This window comes from Amblyraja radiata, chromosome 2 (assembly GCF_010909765.2).
Source record: "Amblyraja radiata isolate CabotCenter1 chromosome 2, sAmbRad1.1.pri, whole genome shotgun sequence".
NCBI classification, from domain to species: domain Eukaryota; kingdom Metazoa; phylum Chordata; class Chondrichthyes; order Rajiformes; family Rajidae; genus Amblyraja; species Amblyraja radiata.
The window spans coordinates 70,981,158-70,998,355 of NC_045957.1; the positions used below are offsets into that span (position 1 = coordinate 70,981,158).

General features: G+C 41.6%; 1 protein-coding gene across 1 annotated transcript in view; it reads right to left on the reverse strand.

The window, feature by feature from the left end:
* slc6a20 (solute carrier family 6 member 20) overlaps positions 1–16,681 on the reverse strand; it is a 45,736-nt gene extending 29,055 nt beyond the window's left edge. Inside the window, exons 1-5 of the mRNA XM_033039518.1 lie at positions 16,558–16,681; positions 5,772–5,912; positions 5,595–5,686; positions 3,529–3,756; positions 557–667 (exon numbers count right to left, since the gene is read on the reverse strand). Of these exons, the coding sequence (XP_032895409.1) occupies positions 557–667; positions 3,529–3,756; positions 5,595–5,686; positions 5,772–5,912; positions 16,558–16,678 (693 nt within the window). The 5' untranslated portion in view covers positions 16,679–16,681. The remainder of the gene's footprint in view (positions 1–556; positions 668–3,528; positions 3,757–5,594; positions 5,687–5,771; positions 5,913–16,557) is intronic.
* Between the last annotated feature and the right edge of the window lie 517 nt (positions 16,682–17,198).

A 17,198-nucleotide genomic window follows, 5' to 3' on the forward strand; every position in this document is an offset into this window, starting at 1 on the left:
CAGAAATTCAAGTGAGTCTGGGGGCAGAAGTTAGTGGAGTTGTTATTACTAAGGAGAAAGTGCTTGGGAAGCTGAAAGGTCTGAAGGTGGATAAGTCACCTGGACCAGATGAACCACACCTCAGGGTTCTGAAGGAGGTAGCTTTAAAGATTGTGAAGGCATTAGTGGTGATCTTTCAGGAATCACTAGGGTCAGGAGTGGTCCCAGAGGATTGGAAAACTGCAAATGTACTCCACTGTTCAAGAAAGGAGCAAAGCAAAAGAGGAAGGGTCTTGACATAAAACATCACCCATTCCTTCTCTCCAGAGATGCTGCCTGTCCCGTTGAGTTACTCCAGCTTTTTGTGTTTATCTAGGGGAAATTAAACGCCGGTTAGCCTGACCTCCGTGGTTGGTAAGATTTTAGAGTTCATTATTAAGGGTAAGGTTTCCGAGTACTGAGAAGCACATGATAAAATCGGCTAAAGTCAGCATGATTTTGTGAAAGGGAGATCTTGCCTGACGAACCTGTTGCAACATTAAATTAATTCATTTTCAAAGATTCTAAAAGATTTTACCTTTGGAGTGAACATGTATTTGATTCCACTTGTTGCTCCATGTAGCGTCACTCCTCGGATTAGATATATAAACAGCACTGCGTATGGAAAGCAGGCAGTCACATAGACAACCTGTACAAAGTAGTGCATTAAAACAGTCATTCGTCAACCATTTAGGAGTTGTATTTGCCACTGTCTGTTACAAAATGGTTTAACCTTCCAATATTCCATTCTTCATAGAATCCAGGGATCTGAGTGGGAGGCCACTGCTGGCCAGGAGGTCAAATAAACAATTGGTTAGCCATAAGTTTCCAACCAGTACACACCACGAGCCCCGCCAAACACTGTATTGCCCAATTTTGCAACTTCACATTTCAGATTAAATCTGTTATTATTTATACAAATTATACAACGTTGTGGTTTTATGATTTATATTTATTGAAGAAATGTCAAAGAATGATAATATTCATAAACTTGTAACATGAATTCCTCTTACAGTTTGGCTTTCTTCCCAACCAATTGTTCAAGAGCTTTTGATTGCAACATGCGCCTTAATTTAGTTCAACAAAGAAACTGACAAGTTACTAAAGAATTTAATGCAGTACTATTTCTGGGTTAGAATGATAGATGTCAGCTAAAGAGTACATTGGAATCTTTGCAGTTAAAAGTAATAAGGTATAGATGATGGTTTCTGCAGCAGATTAGCTCATTTAACGACACAGATAGCCAATATGACAGAGATGGAAGTAAGCATTTTTAGTGATGGGGTGGAGAGAAGGTCCAAAACTCACAGTTCCTATATTACACTGAGCTTTTGAACAGTTATTTCAGACAATTAACAGGAAGAAGGTTGGTCGCAGAGGATCAAAGATTATGACAATGACTAAAGATAGTGACAAATTTCTCAATATTTAGTTGGAAGAAATTTGTGGTCATCCAGCACTGAATGGTGAACAAGTAAAGTATAGGTGGTGCAGTGGATATCAAGTTATTTTTATTGAAGTCAATTTTACTCAAATGTTGGATATTGAGGGTTATATCTTATTTCACCGTCTGAGGTTTTGTGACATGGTGGTGGAAGATGGGGTTGGCTGGATTATCCTGTCCATGTTCCCTTCCACCTCTTCACTAAAGGGAAATTCATCGCCTGATGTTTTAACAATATCATGGCAGTGGGTTGCGGATTGAGTGGGAGAAGGTAAGAGCTTAAACCTTATCAATTTGTTGTTGTATGTTTCAAACATCACCATAACCACCAGTTTATGAGTAGCGGTAGCTTGTGATGTCTTAAGGAGTTTGCAGAGTGCAATTGAGGGACTAGGGAGACACTGGTTAAAAAAACAAACAGTTCAACCTCTCTCCCTGGAGGAATTTAAATTCAATTAAAAAAATATCCACCTCTGACCGAGAAGACCAGGTCGGGAAGGATGAGGCTCGCTGGTCACTGCCAACGCTGTCCAGAAATGCCAGCAAACACGGTTGTGCTGTGGGAACCTACCCATGGAAGATATGATCTAGGACAGCCAATCAAGCCGATGCTGAAGACGTTGATGGAAGACACATGTGTAGAGACAAAAGAGGAGCTTGCCAGCTGCATGGAGGAGAGATGTGTGGTGCGTCCGTTACCATGCCCGTCGGAAACCAGCACCACCACGTCGATAATGTTTTCAACGATTGAATAATAATAATAATAATAATAATAATAATAATAATAATAATAATAATTTTAATGTCCTTTATTCTCTTTGGTGTTCCTGCTATGATATTTATTCACTGTGAGGGGCCTCCACTTCATGGGGCAGAGACTCTGCAAATGTCTCTTCTACATTAAAAAACAAGATCCATTCTATAAAACTGTTGCAATCAGGGCAGGGTTAGAGGCAATGCAACCAACCTGCCAGGATTGTCATGGAGACTCTAGGAATTAAACAATAATCTCACAAAGGTTTGAAAATTGTTGTCACTGTCCGTTTGCTTCACAACTTTGGTTGTAAAGATATTGGGCAGGAGGACAAATTATTCTAACATACAGCTCAAGCATTTTTTCATTGAAAAACCTATGCATGTGTTCGTTCAAAGTTTTGAGGCAAGCCAAAAGAATGGACACATATTATTCATGTATGATATATACTCACTACAAGGCCTATATCACCTATTCCTGAAAGTCCTTGAGGAGTAGGCGTTGAATTCCCTCCTGAAACTATTGTATATTGCATGGTAAAGTTATCCCTCTCAACAATGATTTTGATGCAGTATCAGTGAAGAAATGGTTAACATCTCACAGGTCAGAATGGTGTATAATTTGGTTGGGAATTTGTATGTGATGGTCTTCCAATATACAGGTTGTCCCCAAGATATGGCAGAAATGTGGACGTTAACTAGTTCTCACGGAGCAAAATATCCAAAATATCCGCAGCATCTGGCATCTCCATGTGGGTGATCTCACCCTGCAGCCTTGTCCTTTCCAGTTATGGAGATTATAGATTTAAAAGATATTGCTGAACTAGCCAAATTTAGTAACTGCAATACATTTTGTAGGTGAACCATATTGTGGTCACAGTGTGAAAATGATGGTAGCAATAAATATTTAAAATAGAGGATAGAATGTTAATCAAGTAGCTTCCTATTTCCAAGATGATGACGTCCTTTTTAGTATTTTTGGAGCTGAACTCATACAGATAAGCTGTGGGTATCAACAACTCTCCTAATTTGGCACCTACGACCTCTGACTTTGGAGTCAAAAGCTTGGACACTTTACACATCGCATGATGTGTGGCTGGTCCGATTTCCATTTGGGGAATTTGAAGGAGGATACCAACAATGAAAGCATTGGAAAATAGTGCTTGGTGGGGTGAGAATTTAATTGAAGAATCAACTTGATAAAAAACAGGATCAATTTCTGCTACATTCTTGTAGGTTTACAGAATGAGAGAAATACTTTAAATATTCCAAATTCTTTACCTATCAGAGCACACACATTCAGCAATAGTTACCTTTCCAGTAGATTCCGTTCCTCGAATTATGCAGATATAGACTAAAAGCCATGAAAGTATAAGGCACAGAATAATACCCCAGTGGATATGACCAGTATCATCAATTGTTGGAGAGATATTTAATGTTTTTCTGTACCAGAAATATTCAGTGGGGGAGCTTTTTGTGCATTCCTCAATCAATGCAGTCTTGTTTTGGTTTACTGGGCAGCTGGCCCATGGTATGGGATTCTGCAAAATGGAGAAATAAGTCAAATTCTAATTTTTAACTCAAATGAATGAACAAGTAACATAAGCAAAGCAAGTTTCCTGGACTTTAATTCCATTGATTCATATCTGTGCTTTTTGATTTGATATTATTGGAAAGGAAGCATCCATCCATCACAGATAATAAATTAATAATTAAAGATTGATCAAAAGACTTGCTCCGTTGTAAATATACCTGCAAACAGTTTAGTATTGCCCAAGGAGGGGTGAGGGGGCCATTCACTTCAAGATGTTGCAGGGTTTTGTGGTAATGGCAAATGCAATTTAATCTGGTTTTGGACTCCTTTACATTTGTGTCAAGCAGGCCAACTCTGTTGGCGGATTGGCTCAAGTTGAGTTGTCTTGGATGGTGTTAAGCTACTTGGGCGCTGCTGGAATTGAACTAATTTTGGCAATTGGAGAGCATTCCATCACACGTCTGTCGTGCTGCTTGTAATTGGTGGACAGGATGCGAAAGGTGTCAACCGAGTGACATGGAAGCGGTTGTGCTTGGAAAGGATTCAACCCATATTTGGTTGCTTTTGGCATGTGGTTTCCTTTCTTCAAAGCTAATCTATGAAGAAGACCTCTTGAACCTGTTGAATCAACTTTTCTTTCTCTCACTAGCAGGTGCAGGAAGTCGTAATATATCACAGTGGTGCAGTGGTAGAGTTGCTGCCTTACAACGCTAAAGATCCGGCTTCAATCTTGACCATGGGTGCTGTCTGTACGGAGTTTGCACGTTCTCCCTGTGACTACGTGAATTTCCTCTGGATGCTCTCGGTTTCCTCCCATGCTTCAAAGATGTACAGGTTTGGAGGTTAATTGGCTTCAGAAAACAAAAGTTGTACATTGTCCCTAGTGTGTAGGATAGTGCTAATGTACGGGGGTGATTGATGGTCAGCGCAGACTATGTGGGCTGAAGGACATGTTTTCAAGCTGTATTTCTAAAGTCTAGTCTACATACCACCAGGGGCGCTGGGGAGATGGCTGCCCTGCCAGCAGTTTGTTCGTATTTTATTTATTTTGTTATTTTTCAGTTCATTAAAAGTTTGTTTTAATGTTCTTTAGTTTGTTATATGTAGGGGGAGGGGGGAGGGGATCGGGGGAAACTTTTTTTCAGATTCTTACCTTTCCGGAGATGTGATTAATTTTCGGATCACATTCCCCGGGATCTGCGGCCTAGCATTGATGGAGCTGGAGGCCTCCTCGGACTGTCGTGAGCCACCCCGCGGGGCGCGGATTTAATATCGGAGCTGATCCCTTGCCTAGGATCGCTCCCACCGCGACCGCCATGGAACCAACACCAAGGGCTCGCAGTCTCGGGTGAGGCCGAGTCGGGAGTTCCAACGTAGCGGAAGGTTCGACCAGCCCCAACGCGAGGTTCGATCGGCGGGCGCGGGGGAGCTGACATCCCCCCGATGCGGGAGCAGATCGCCTTGACGCGGAGGGCCCGAACGCTGCCGGCTACGGGAGTCAGGATCGTCCCGTGAACGGGGGCTCGAGGAAGAACAAAATGAAAGGACTTTAACTTTATTTCGCCTTCCATCACAGTGAGGAATGTGTAGGAGTCACTGTGGCGGATGTTCATGTTAACATTTTGAAGTGATCTGTTACTTTTAATTGTATGACTGACCTGGCCAACGAAATTCCTTGTATGTTGCAAAACATACTTGGCGAATAAAGTGTGATTCTGATTCTGATTCTGATATGAAATACTGGATGTAAGATACCTGCCTTCTGATGTGCTCTTGCAGTCACAGTATTCATACGGCTAATTCAGTTTAAAATATGATTGGCAATTCAACTCTATTTTCACATACCTCAAATGAATGAAATAGATACCAAAGACTCCAGGAATTGATGACGTTGTAATACACAGAGACGAGGAATGATATAACAAGGCTTCCTGCACCTGTTTGTGGGAGAAAGAAAAGTTGACTCAATAGGTTCAGTAGGTCGTCCTCTTAGATGAACTTTCAGGAAAGGAAACCACATACCAACACCAATCAAATATGGGTTGACTGCTTTCCAAGCACCAATGCTTCCCTTTCTCATCAATTGTCCCAGAGAGAGCTCCATATAAAACAAAGGGAGTCCTTCCAAAACTAACATGATGACATAAGGAATTAAAAATCCACCTGAAAGAGAAAAATGCAAAATTACTTGTGGAAAACATTGTAACCCAACTTCCAGCTTTACATAGCTCTGATTATCACCCAATACCTTGTTTCATTTTCCTTTTACTTTAAGAGTTTACTCTGTCCTAAGTATGTTCCCTTCTGGGAGGAAAAGCTGGATGTCTGGTCCAATACCTTTTCCAATGTTGCTCCATTATCAATTGCTGGATTGAGTACGATACAAATGAGAATCAGCAAATATTAACAGAGGATGCCACTCAGTCCATCGTGGCTAGATTACTCTTTCTCAAAGTGCCATCGACTGTCCCATTCCAACTCTCATTTCTCATAAAACTAACAAGCTAAAGCATGCAGATAGCAGGTCAACATGTACTAATTTCCCTCAGCCTGATGAAGACATGCACTTCCCTCAGTGAAGGGGCAGGATCAAATCACAAAGCCCCAATTGATGTACAATCTATGACCAGTTCTCATTACTAGAATGTAATGGATAGGTTCACCCTATCTCACCACTTAATCTTCAATAAGATTGACAAACCTCAAAGCAAATTAGTAAATTGTAACTGATCAATTTGCTGATATCTCCTGCTTTTTTATTAATTGCTCAAGACACAGGATATCAGTGCAAATATGAATGACTCTTCCTGACCAACTCCAGCTTCAAATTAACCAATAAACTAATTTTATTATTCTCATAATTGTTTTCAAAATACTTTCACAATCTCCTTTCCTTATAGTGAACTTCTTGTCCCATTATCCTCTGAGATGTCCTCACACTTTTGAGTATTACATTACATTGTAACCGAGGTTGGGTGGTGCCATCTGCATTTTGCAGTTTTGCGGGGCGGATGAGCAGTCCTCTCCCAGTATCCTCAAATTTAATTGCCCCAAGTTAGGGGCAGTGTACACTGATGCCAAGACTGCACGTTTTCAAATGTATTCCCCAAATCTTTCTTTCTACTTTAATGATGTTTCATATTATGATCTATTAATGATCATTTGACCAACTATTGTTTCCTAACCTTGTTTGGGATGACCTCAATTTTTGGTTAATTGGGATGGTTTTTTATTAATGATGCAACAAAAATGAAAATGACTGTTATTTATACTTTGGGTGGCACAGCTGGTAGAGCCACAGGTTCAATCGTGACCTCCACTATTGTTTGTGTGGAGTGTGCATGCTCTCCTTGTGACCATGTGAGTTTCCTTCTGGTGATCCAATTTCCTCCCACTACCCCAAAGATGTTCGATGTGGTGGTTTAATGGTTACTGTATGTTGCTCCAGGTGTATATGAGTGGTTGAATCTGGGGAATATTGCTGGAAATGTGGGGGTGGGGTGGGGTGAGGGGAATAAAATAGAATTTGTAAAAGATAAATGTAAAAAAGGATAAATGTAAATAGGTTCCTGATCGTTGGCAAGGACTCAGGGGGGACAAATGGCCCTTTTCCTTGTTTGATAACTGATTAGATTATAACTAAAAAATGAATAATTTAATCACCTTCACAGCAAAACATTTGATTGTCTTTGTGTGTTCAAACTGCAAATGTTAACTGTTCCGTTTCTTTAAAATAGATTCCATAGTCATGTGATCCTATCAAATCCTGAGGCAACGTTAAATTCAGACATAACTGAAAGACAGTATTCCCATGGAGTAAATTTAAATGTTAAGAAAATTTGAAATAGAAACAGATGTAGATGCCTTAGCAAATCTAGGCGATTATGCTATTATACCGCTACTGATCCTCACATTCCTTCATTTCCTTAGTATTAAGAAATATGTGTCACCCTTGTGTATGCCCAATTAGTGACTATCCACAGCTTCCTGGATAGAGAATTTTTAAGAGTCCTCTTTATATTAAAGTGTCACCCTTGGGCATACCCAAGGGTAACACTCATATTTTTGAATTTTTAAAGGAATGAGGGAAAGTGAGGGTCGGCAGTAGCAGAATTGCCTAAAGGTGCTCAGATATTGAAATCAGTTTCTATTCCAAATGATTGAATATGTCTTGTGAGACTGACTTCTGGTTATAGCCTTTTGAACTGAGACCCCCCAACCTCAGCATTTATCCTGTCAATTCTTCTATTTTATGATATAATGAGATTACTTATCAATCATCTATTTCTCAATTTTCTCTTCACTTGGGGAAATCCTTTCAGTCCAAAGCTCAACACATGAAGTGTGTCAATAAGCTATATTTAAGCTCCATATTGTATACCAGTGAAGTAACTTTGATTTATATTTAAATTTTGATTTTTGATTTTGGCTGCATTCTCTTATAAATAAGTGTAGTGACTCATCGAACATTTCATCTTATCTACTCAAATTTGGGCTGGAGTATGCAAGATGTAGCTATTAAAAAAATTGTTTCTCCATCCTAGAAAAAAGCTACTCCCTACTTCTAACAATAAAACAGCAGCATTCTTAAGGCTTTTCAATATAAAAGGTTCAAATTTCTATAATTATTAAACCAGTTTAGAGAATTGTAAAATGTTATATTGCAAAGGATACAAACTACCTTATAAGCACTAAGAATTCATTTGGACTCACAATTACCATTTAGATAGTAATAAATCACCCATTACCTTGAGTCCATAACCAATTTATGTCTTATTAGTGATGCCTGACAGGAATAGTGGAGCCCTGAAGTAAATATTGTTCAGCTAATAGCTAATGTCTACAAATTAGTTTCTAAAGAAAAGCCCATTTGTAAAGGATTAACTTTTGAAATGTCCTAAAAAATATTCTTGAAATTTATAATGCAAACACCATTAATGTCAGTTATACTTGAAGGAGAGGGATATATTTTGGGAAATTTTATCTCCACAGCTCCAGGTTCCCATACTCTAATTTAAAGACCTTTACCTGTACTTCTGTGCAATCAAACATTCAGAGATGTGCAAAAGAGATGATGAAGGAAGTCAATATAATTTTCTTACTTCCAATCCTCTGGAGAAGTAATAACAGATACTACTTCTTTTCAACTTATATTGAAGACACTCTCTTTGGAAATTGTAATTGTCTGATAGCAAGTCATCTTTGGTCACCAGTGCCAAACATGTACAAGAGTATCAGTTGCTTGTGGTATTTCACTCCCACTGTAGCCAATGGGACTGAATGACACAAATAAAATTATTGGCTGATATTCTTTCGCACGATTTGAACGACTGACCAATAACTCTAGCTTTACTCTTCCCTTCCCAGTATTCATATAGCTCACTTAGCATCTGGATCACAATGATAGGAAGAAAAAAAATACCAAACCAAAGAAATAAGGAAGAATCCTAAAAGCTTAGTCAAAGACTTGCTTTTATAGAAGGGGAAGGAATAGGTGAGATCTTGTAATTTAAAGAATTAATTTCAGAGAATTTGAACAGAGTGTCTAAAACCTTTAATCCCAATAGTGGAATGAAGAGAAGAGAGTAAAAGATTTTGCAAGATTGAAATTAGAGAAATGGAGAAAGCTGTGAGGTTTGAAAGGACATAAATTAATCGAGAGAATTAAAGTAAAAGCTTTGAATTTATGGAGTGGAGGACTGGGACCTTGACTTGATCTGCAGGAAGATTCATGTAGGATACAATACAAGGAAAAAAAATGTTTTGACGAACTGGCGATTTTATGGTGATTGGAGATTAGAAGGGTAGTAGGAAATGCTAGAGGCAAAGATGAAAGCTCTGGCAGCAGATGGGCAATGGGAGAGTAGGTGATACTTCATGTTACCACCAGAATGCACTGCAGCCAATCCCTACCAAGGCCTAATGAACAATCATGGCCTAAAAATCAATCGGGCAAGCTGGGACGTGCGGTCATGGGAGGCAGGGGGAGGCAGAGCCTCACCTGTCATACTCCCAATGAAAATAGCTGTTAAGAAAAGTAAAGAAAAATAATAATAAAATAAAATAAATATAAAGATTTTTCCACTGATCTGTGTTATAAATGTCATTTCTACATGAATCTAATCATCTTTTATAGTCAAAATCGCAGCTCCGCTGTAAATACAGGGAGAGATGAGAGGTGAGGCAGCGACGAGCTGAGCCTCCCCTCTGATTGCACAACCCCTCAGAAACATCATGGAGCGCGGGCAATATGCGTGTGCCTGTTACTATCTCTATGTATGTCACCAATGTAATGTTTGTAGATCCCTTCATTACATGTCCTTACCTTCCATAGTTCAGGTAGCTTATTTTGCATATAAATATATTAAATTTAGGCTCGCTGGTCTCTTCATAAAACTGCAATGAAAAAGCACCAGGGGAGGCAGCAATCAAGTCTGCCTCACAAGAGGGCGTGTCTTGAGCCCAGTGGAGGGAGAGCGAGCGTCAATTACGTAGGCTCACGTATTTGACGCTGCCTCGCTCTCCCTCCACGTTAGCTAGCTTCAGCAGCGGCGGCGCAGACTGGTAGGTTGACTCGTTGATTTGTAGCGGCCGATTCGGAGGCTCTGGGCCGCTGAGAGCTCCCAATTGGGCCCCACGCTGGAGTAATCTATTCTCGGCTCGGGTCCCCGGCATCCACTCCCGCTGCCGGCCCTCTCCCTCCCTTCTCTCCTTCCCTTCCCTCCCTCTCTTCCCTTCTTCCCTCCCTCTCTTCCCTTCTTCCCTCCCTCCCTTCTCTCCTTCCCTCCCTACTTCCTCTCTCCCTTTTCCCTTCTCTCCTTCCCTCCCTTCTTTCTCTCCTTCCATCCCTCCCTTCTTTCTCTACTTCCCTCCCTCTCTTCTCTCCTTCCTCCCTTCTCACTCTCCCTCCCTTCTCTCCTTTCCTCCCAGACACATCACGCACAGACAACTAACACACACACACAACTAACGCACACACACAACTAAGTCAGGATGGGGTAGAAGCCAGTGCCTTCCCAGCCATTGACCTCACCACAAGTCACTGCAGGTGAGAATGAAATGCTCGGAGAAGGAGAAAGAGGTGCAGCGCACAGGCCTTGAACCTGGTGAGACGCAGGAGGAGCCCGGCCAGGACTCGCCCCACAGAGCCCAGTCCCTCCACGCACTAGTCTCCCAACCCCTGCAGAGTAGTTATTAAGAGGGCTGATCCGTGGGCGGTTGCTGCTGGGACGCAAGTCGGGGCTTGATCAACCCCGGCTAGATCGCCTGGGCGAGGGTGTCTGATGTTGTGAGACCCGAAACACCCGATGACCCCAGGTCACATCACTGAGGATGCGTCCCAGCGCATCTAGAAGATGTATATTTTTCACACATAGGATAGAATACAGGGAGAAATAATTTGACGAACTGGCGATTTTATGATTATTGGTGTTTAGAAGGGTAGTAGGAAATGCTAGAGGCAAAGGTTTGAAAGCTCTGGCAGCTGATGGACAATGGGAGAGTAGGTGATACTTCATGTTAATACCAGATTTGATGTGGAATGCACGGCAGCCAATCCCTACCATGGGATTTAAATAGGGTAGACAAAAATGCTGGAGAAACTCAGCGGGTGAGGCAGCATCTATGGAGCGAAGGAAATAAGCAACTTTGAGACCCTTCTTCAGACTGATGTGAGGGTGGGGGGGGGGAAGAAGAAAGGAAGATGCGGAGACAGTGGGCTGAGGGAGAGCTGGGAAGGGGAGGAGAAAGCTGGGACTACCTGAAATTAGAGAAGTCAACGTTCATACCGCTGGGATGTAAACTGCCCAAGCAAAATATGAGGTGCTGCTCCTCCAATTTACGGTGGGCCTCACTCTGGTATAATTCAATTATACCTGTTTCCTTAAGTGGCACAGTGGCGCAGGGGTAGAGTTGCTGCCTTACAGCTCCAGAGACCCAGACTCGATCCTGACTATGAGTGCTGTCTGTACGCAGTTTGTACCTTCTCCCTATGACCTGCGTGGGGTTTTTCTGGGGTCTCCTGTTTCCTCCCACACTCCAAAGATTTACAGGTTTGTAGGTTAATTGGTTTTGTTTAATTGTAAATTGTCCCTAGTGTGTAGGATAGTGTTAGTGTGCGGGGATCGCTGGTCGGCGTGAACCTAGCGGGCAGAAGGGCCTATTTCGATGCTGTATCTCTAAACTAAATTAAAATGAGTGAAGAATCCTCTGTGGCTATACAGCCCTAATTTGACAAAAGGAAGCAACTGACAATTTTGTCAAAATGGAGTTATTACTTGTTTTAGGGTATTTGAGATATGCTCTACACAAAGAAAGAAAGTAAGTAAGTAAGTAAGTAAGTAAGAAAGTAAGTAAGAAAGTAAGAAAGTAAGAAAGTAAGAAAGTAAGAAAGTAAGAAAGTAAGTAAGTAAGAAAGAAAGTAAGAAAGTAAGAAAGTAAGAAAGTAAGTAAGTAAGTAAGTAAGAAAGTAAGAAAGTAAGAAAGTAAGAAAGTAAGAAAGTAAGAAAGTAAGAAAGTAAGAAAGTAAGAAAGTAAGAAAGTAAGAAAGTAAGAAAGTAAGAAAGTAAGAAAGTAAGTAAGTAAGTAAGTAAGAAAGTAAGAAAGTAAGTAAGTAAGTAAGTAAGTAAGTAAGTAAGTAAGTAAGTAAGTAAGTCAAGTATTCACATACAAGGAAGCTGTCTTGGTGCTCCACCCACAAGTAACAACATGACATACAGTGACAGTTACGAATGACTCAGAAAACACTAAACATTAATAATAATAAAACATTAATGATAAAACACCATTGATCAAGCATGTGAACCAACAAACCAGATCAAAGGGAGGCTACAGTTTTTTTGGATGTTGAGTAGAGCAACTACTCGTGGATAAAAAGTTTTTATGCCTGGCTGTGGCAGCTTTGACAGTCCGGAGTCGCCTTCCTGAGGGAAGTGATTCAAAGAATTTGTGGCCAGGGTGAGAGGGGTCAGAGATGATCTTGCCCGCTCGCTTCCTGGCCCTTGCAGTGTACAGTTCATCAATGGAGGGAAGGTTGCAGCCAATAACCTTCTCTGCTGACCAGACGATTCGATGCAGCCTCCAGGTGTCGTGCTTGGTGGCTGAACCAAACCAGACCATGATGGAGAAGGTGAGAACAGACTCTACGATAGCCGTGTAGAATTGGACCATCATTGCCTGTGGCAGATTGTGCTTCCTCAGTTGCCGCAGGAAGTACATCCTCTGTTGTGCCTTTTGACTGTGGAGTCGATGGTAGCCCCCCACTTAAGGTCCTTGGAGATGATGGTTCCCAGGAACTTAAAATACTCCACAGATGTGACTGTGGTGTTGTTGATGGTGAGTGGGGTGAGGGGAAGGGGAGCTCTCCTAAAGTCTACAATCAATTCCACTGTCTTAAGAGCATCTGGCCCATCAATGGTGAAGAAAATAAGTCTTCCCTGAGTACAATTTGAAAATATTTATACCAGAGAAGTAAGAAATTCCATCACAGAGAGCTGAAAGGAAAACATATTTTCCTCATTTACAAGAAAACGCCTTTCTGTCAGTTGCTTCCTTTTGTCAAAGTAGGGCAGTATAGTCTGAGGAGGTTATGTTGCAGTAGCAAACTGAGCAACGTTCCTCCAATCCACGTTATGTAACAGCATCTTCACTTAATGAGCCATGAGAACAAAGGGTCACAAAATTGCTGGAGAAACTCAGCGGGTGCAGCAGCATCTATGGAGCGAAGGAAATAGACCCTGAAGTCTGAAGAAGGGTTTCGGCCCGAAACGTCGCCTATTTCCTTCGCTCCATAGATGCTGCTGCACCCGCTGAGTTTCTCCAGCAATTTTGTGTACCTTCGATCATCCAGCATCTGCAGTTCCTTCTTGAGAACAAAGGGTCAGCTGCCTTGTTGGCCAAGCATTTACCATGGATTTGCTTCAGGCTCCACATTTACTTAGACAGTTTCTGACCTTTGCCAGCAAATTGAAAAAGTTGAAATGTAGAAAGGAAACATTTATAATTCAAAAGACTAAACGTCTACCTCCAGAATGAATAGAATGCTGATTTGTTAACAGGAAGAAAGACCTGTATTTATGTGGCATCTTCTTAAAACCTCGGGAAGTCAAAGAACATTTCATTGTATGTTAATTACTTCTGAAATTAAGTCACTGTTACATAGCAGTAAATGTTAGAACCTATCTATCATATGGTTCAATAATGGCTGAGATACCAGACGGCAATCCTGAGAACCTGAGAATCTCAAGAGCCCTGTGTTCAAATCACTATGTGTCTGCTGAGGAATCGAGAAATTAAATTAATCTGAAATGGGTGAAATGGAGAAATTAGAAACATGAAGTTTGTAGAGTGTTATAAAAACCAATATGATTCATTAAATTGAAAGGAAATCCGCCATCCTTACTTGGTCTCATGTGTGATTCACACTAGCCATACCGACATAGCTGCCCACCAAAACACCCAGCTAGATTGGTTGTTATGCCCCTGTCCCACTTAGGAAACCTGAACCGAAACCTCTGGAGATTTTGCGTCCCACCCAAGGTTTCCGTACGGTTCCCGGAGGTTCCCGAAGGTTTTTGTCAGTCTCCCTACCTGCTTCCACTACCTGCAACCTCCGGCAACCATCTGCAACCTCCGGGAACCGCACGGAAACCTTGGGTGGGGCGCAAAGTCTCCAGAGGTTTCTGTTCAGGTTTCCTAAGTGGGACAGGGGCATTACTGTGGAACAGCAAGAAATTGTCCCTAGTGTGTAGGATAGTGTTAGTGTGTGGGGATCGCTGGTCGGCGATCATTTCCATTTCCCACCAATTACAAGAATACATTTGTTTTAATACAATGCACCTGGCATGATGCCAAAAATAGGTAACTGCCATGTAATGCCTTTTGCAGTTCCACTTTGACAAATAGATAGAATTGTCCATCAGTTGTTTAATTGATATTCAATTAAAAAAAAAAAATTCCCAGATTCAAACCACTTTTATGTGCCAGTATGGACGAAAGTTGAATACACCAGACTCCTTCCCTATTATAAACTAGCTGTACTTCATTTTTCTAAGTCATAGGAACAGAATTAGGCCATCTGGCCCATGAAGACTTACTCGCCATTCAATCATGGCTGATCTATCTTTCCTTCTCAACCCCATTCTCCTGCCTTCTGCCCGAAACATTTGACACCTATACTAATCAAGAATCTATCAATCTCCGCTTTAAAAATACACAATGACTTGGCCTCCACAGCTATCTGTCACAATAAATTCCTCAGATTCATCACGCTCTGACAATAGTAATTCCTCCTTTTCTCCTTTCTAAAGGCCCGTCTTTTTATTCTGAGGCTAAGGGCCTGTCCCACTGTACGAGGTAATTCAAGAGTTCTCCCGAGTTCTCCCCTGATTCGAGCTTGTGTAATGTACGTAGTAAAAAGCAACAATTTTTTTCATCACGAGTATTTTTTTACTCATGGACTATTTCACAGTGTTGAAAAAACGTCACGAGTTTTCCGGATTTCCCGTGTACTTACCATTACTCGTTTGAACCGCTACGTGACATCCACAAGCTCCTATGTACCCGCTACGTACATTACACGAACTCGGATCAAGGGAGAACTCGGGAGAACTCTTGAATTAATTCGTACAGTGAGACAGGCCCTTTATTAGGCTTCTTGTCCTAGACTCTCCCACTAGTGAAACATCCTCTCCTCATCAACACTATCCAGGCCTTTCACTATTCAGTAAGTTTCAATGAGGTACCCCTTCATCCTTCTAAACTCCAGCGGGTACAGGCCCAGAGCCGTCAAACGCAATTATCCCTGTGATCATTCACGTAAACCTCTGGACTCTCTCCAATATTAGCATATCCCTCCTCAGATATGGGGGCCAAAACTCAAAAAACTCTAAATGCGGTCGGACCAGTTCCTCACAAAGCCTCAGCGTTACATTCCTGCTGATTTAAAAATTCTAGTTCCCTCAAAATAAAGGCAAATACTGAATTTGCCTTCTTTACTCCCAATTCCCAAGTCCCTTTGCATCTCCGATTTCTAAGTACTCTTGCCATTTAGAAAATGGTCTACACCTTTATTCCTTCTACCAAAGTGCATGACTGCACACTTTGTTACCTGTCCAAATCCTTAAACACACTCCCTGCTCCCTCTACACCACCTGTCCCATCACCTATCTTATATCATCCGCAAACGTGGCCACAAAGCCATCAATTCCATCAGCCAAAACATTGACATGCAACTGAAGTATAATGGTCCCAGCAGGACTCCGGCCGAATAGGGGACCCCTGCTGAACAATATTTTTTATCTGGAGAGAAGGACTGGGTTCTTGGGTCGAGATCCTTCTTCAGACTGAAAGTCACGGGAATGGGAAACGAGGGAAAGTGAAGCCCGTTACCCTTTACAGCAGCGTCGTAGATTACAAATTAATCTTCTGGTTTTGCCAGTACCAGATTTCTGGATTGAGCTTTAACAACTTTTCACCGGGTCAGTAACAAGTGTGCTCGTTACCCTTTCCCTTTCCCGTGACTTCCAGTCTGAAGAAGTGTCTCGATCCAAAACGTCACCTATTCCTTCTCTCCAGAGATGCTGCCTGTCCAGCTTTTTGTGTCTAGCTTCGGTTTAAACCTGCATCAGCAGTTCCTTCCTATACAATATTTTTTTATTGACAGCTGTGGAGAGTGGGTAGGATTGCATGTTGAAAAAAGATTCTATTTGGAGAGTTTCCTCCCGACTGATCCCCTTCAATAAGAACAATCAATAGACTTTACCTGTTGATAAGGATGGACTGCGCACAAATAAACACGACATCAACTCACCTCCACCGTGCATCTGACAGAGATAAGGGAACCGCCATACATTCCCCAGCCCGACTGCAAATGAAATGCAGGCGAACACAAACTGCATGGGACTGTCCCACGAAGGTCTGGGCTCTTCCATGTCTAAGAGTGTTCACTGTGGAATCTTTTCAGCTGCGAGATGTCGCACACTTGTTACTGACCCGGTGAAAAGTTGTTAAGGCTCTATCCAGAAATCTGGTACTGGCAAAGACAGATGATTAATTTTTAATCTACGACGCTGCTGTAAATAGTTAACAAGGAGGTGTGAGTCTTCTACGATTGTGCTGTGCAATATATCTGATTGTGCTATTATTCTCGCACAGTGCTTACAAGCGATTGGATGCGACGGAATTAGAGGATGGGCAAGTTTTCGAAGTTTGTGAACTTGCATTCAGTGTGGATAGCGCAGATGCAGCCGTGGTGCCATAGAAAGTTGATGTCCAAAAAAAATGGATATCGTTTGTTCAGATCATGCTGCACAAAACAGCATCAACAATGCTCAATTGAAGGCAGTTGCAATGTACAATCGGATCAAAGTTTACGCGGACAGTGATTGAATTCAGAGGTAACCATCTGCAGAGAAACCTTCCTGCCACATTGTTAAGGGGGCGCAATATCAA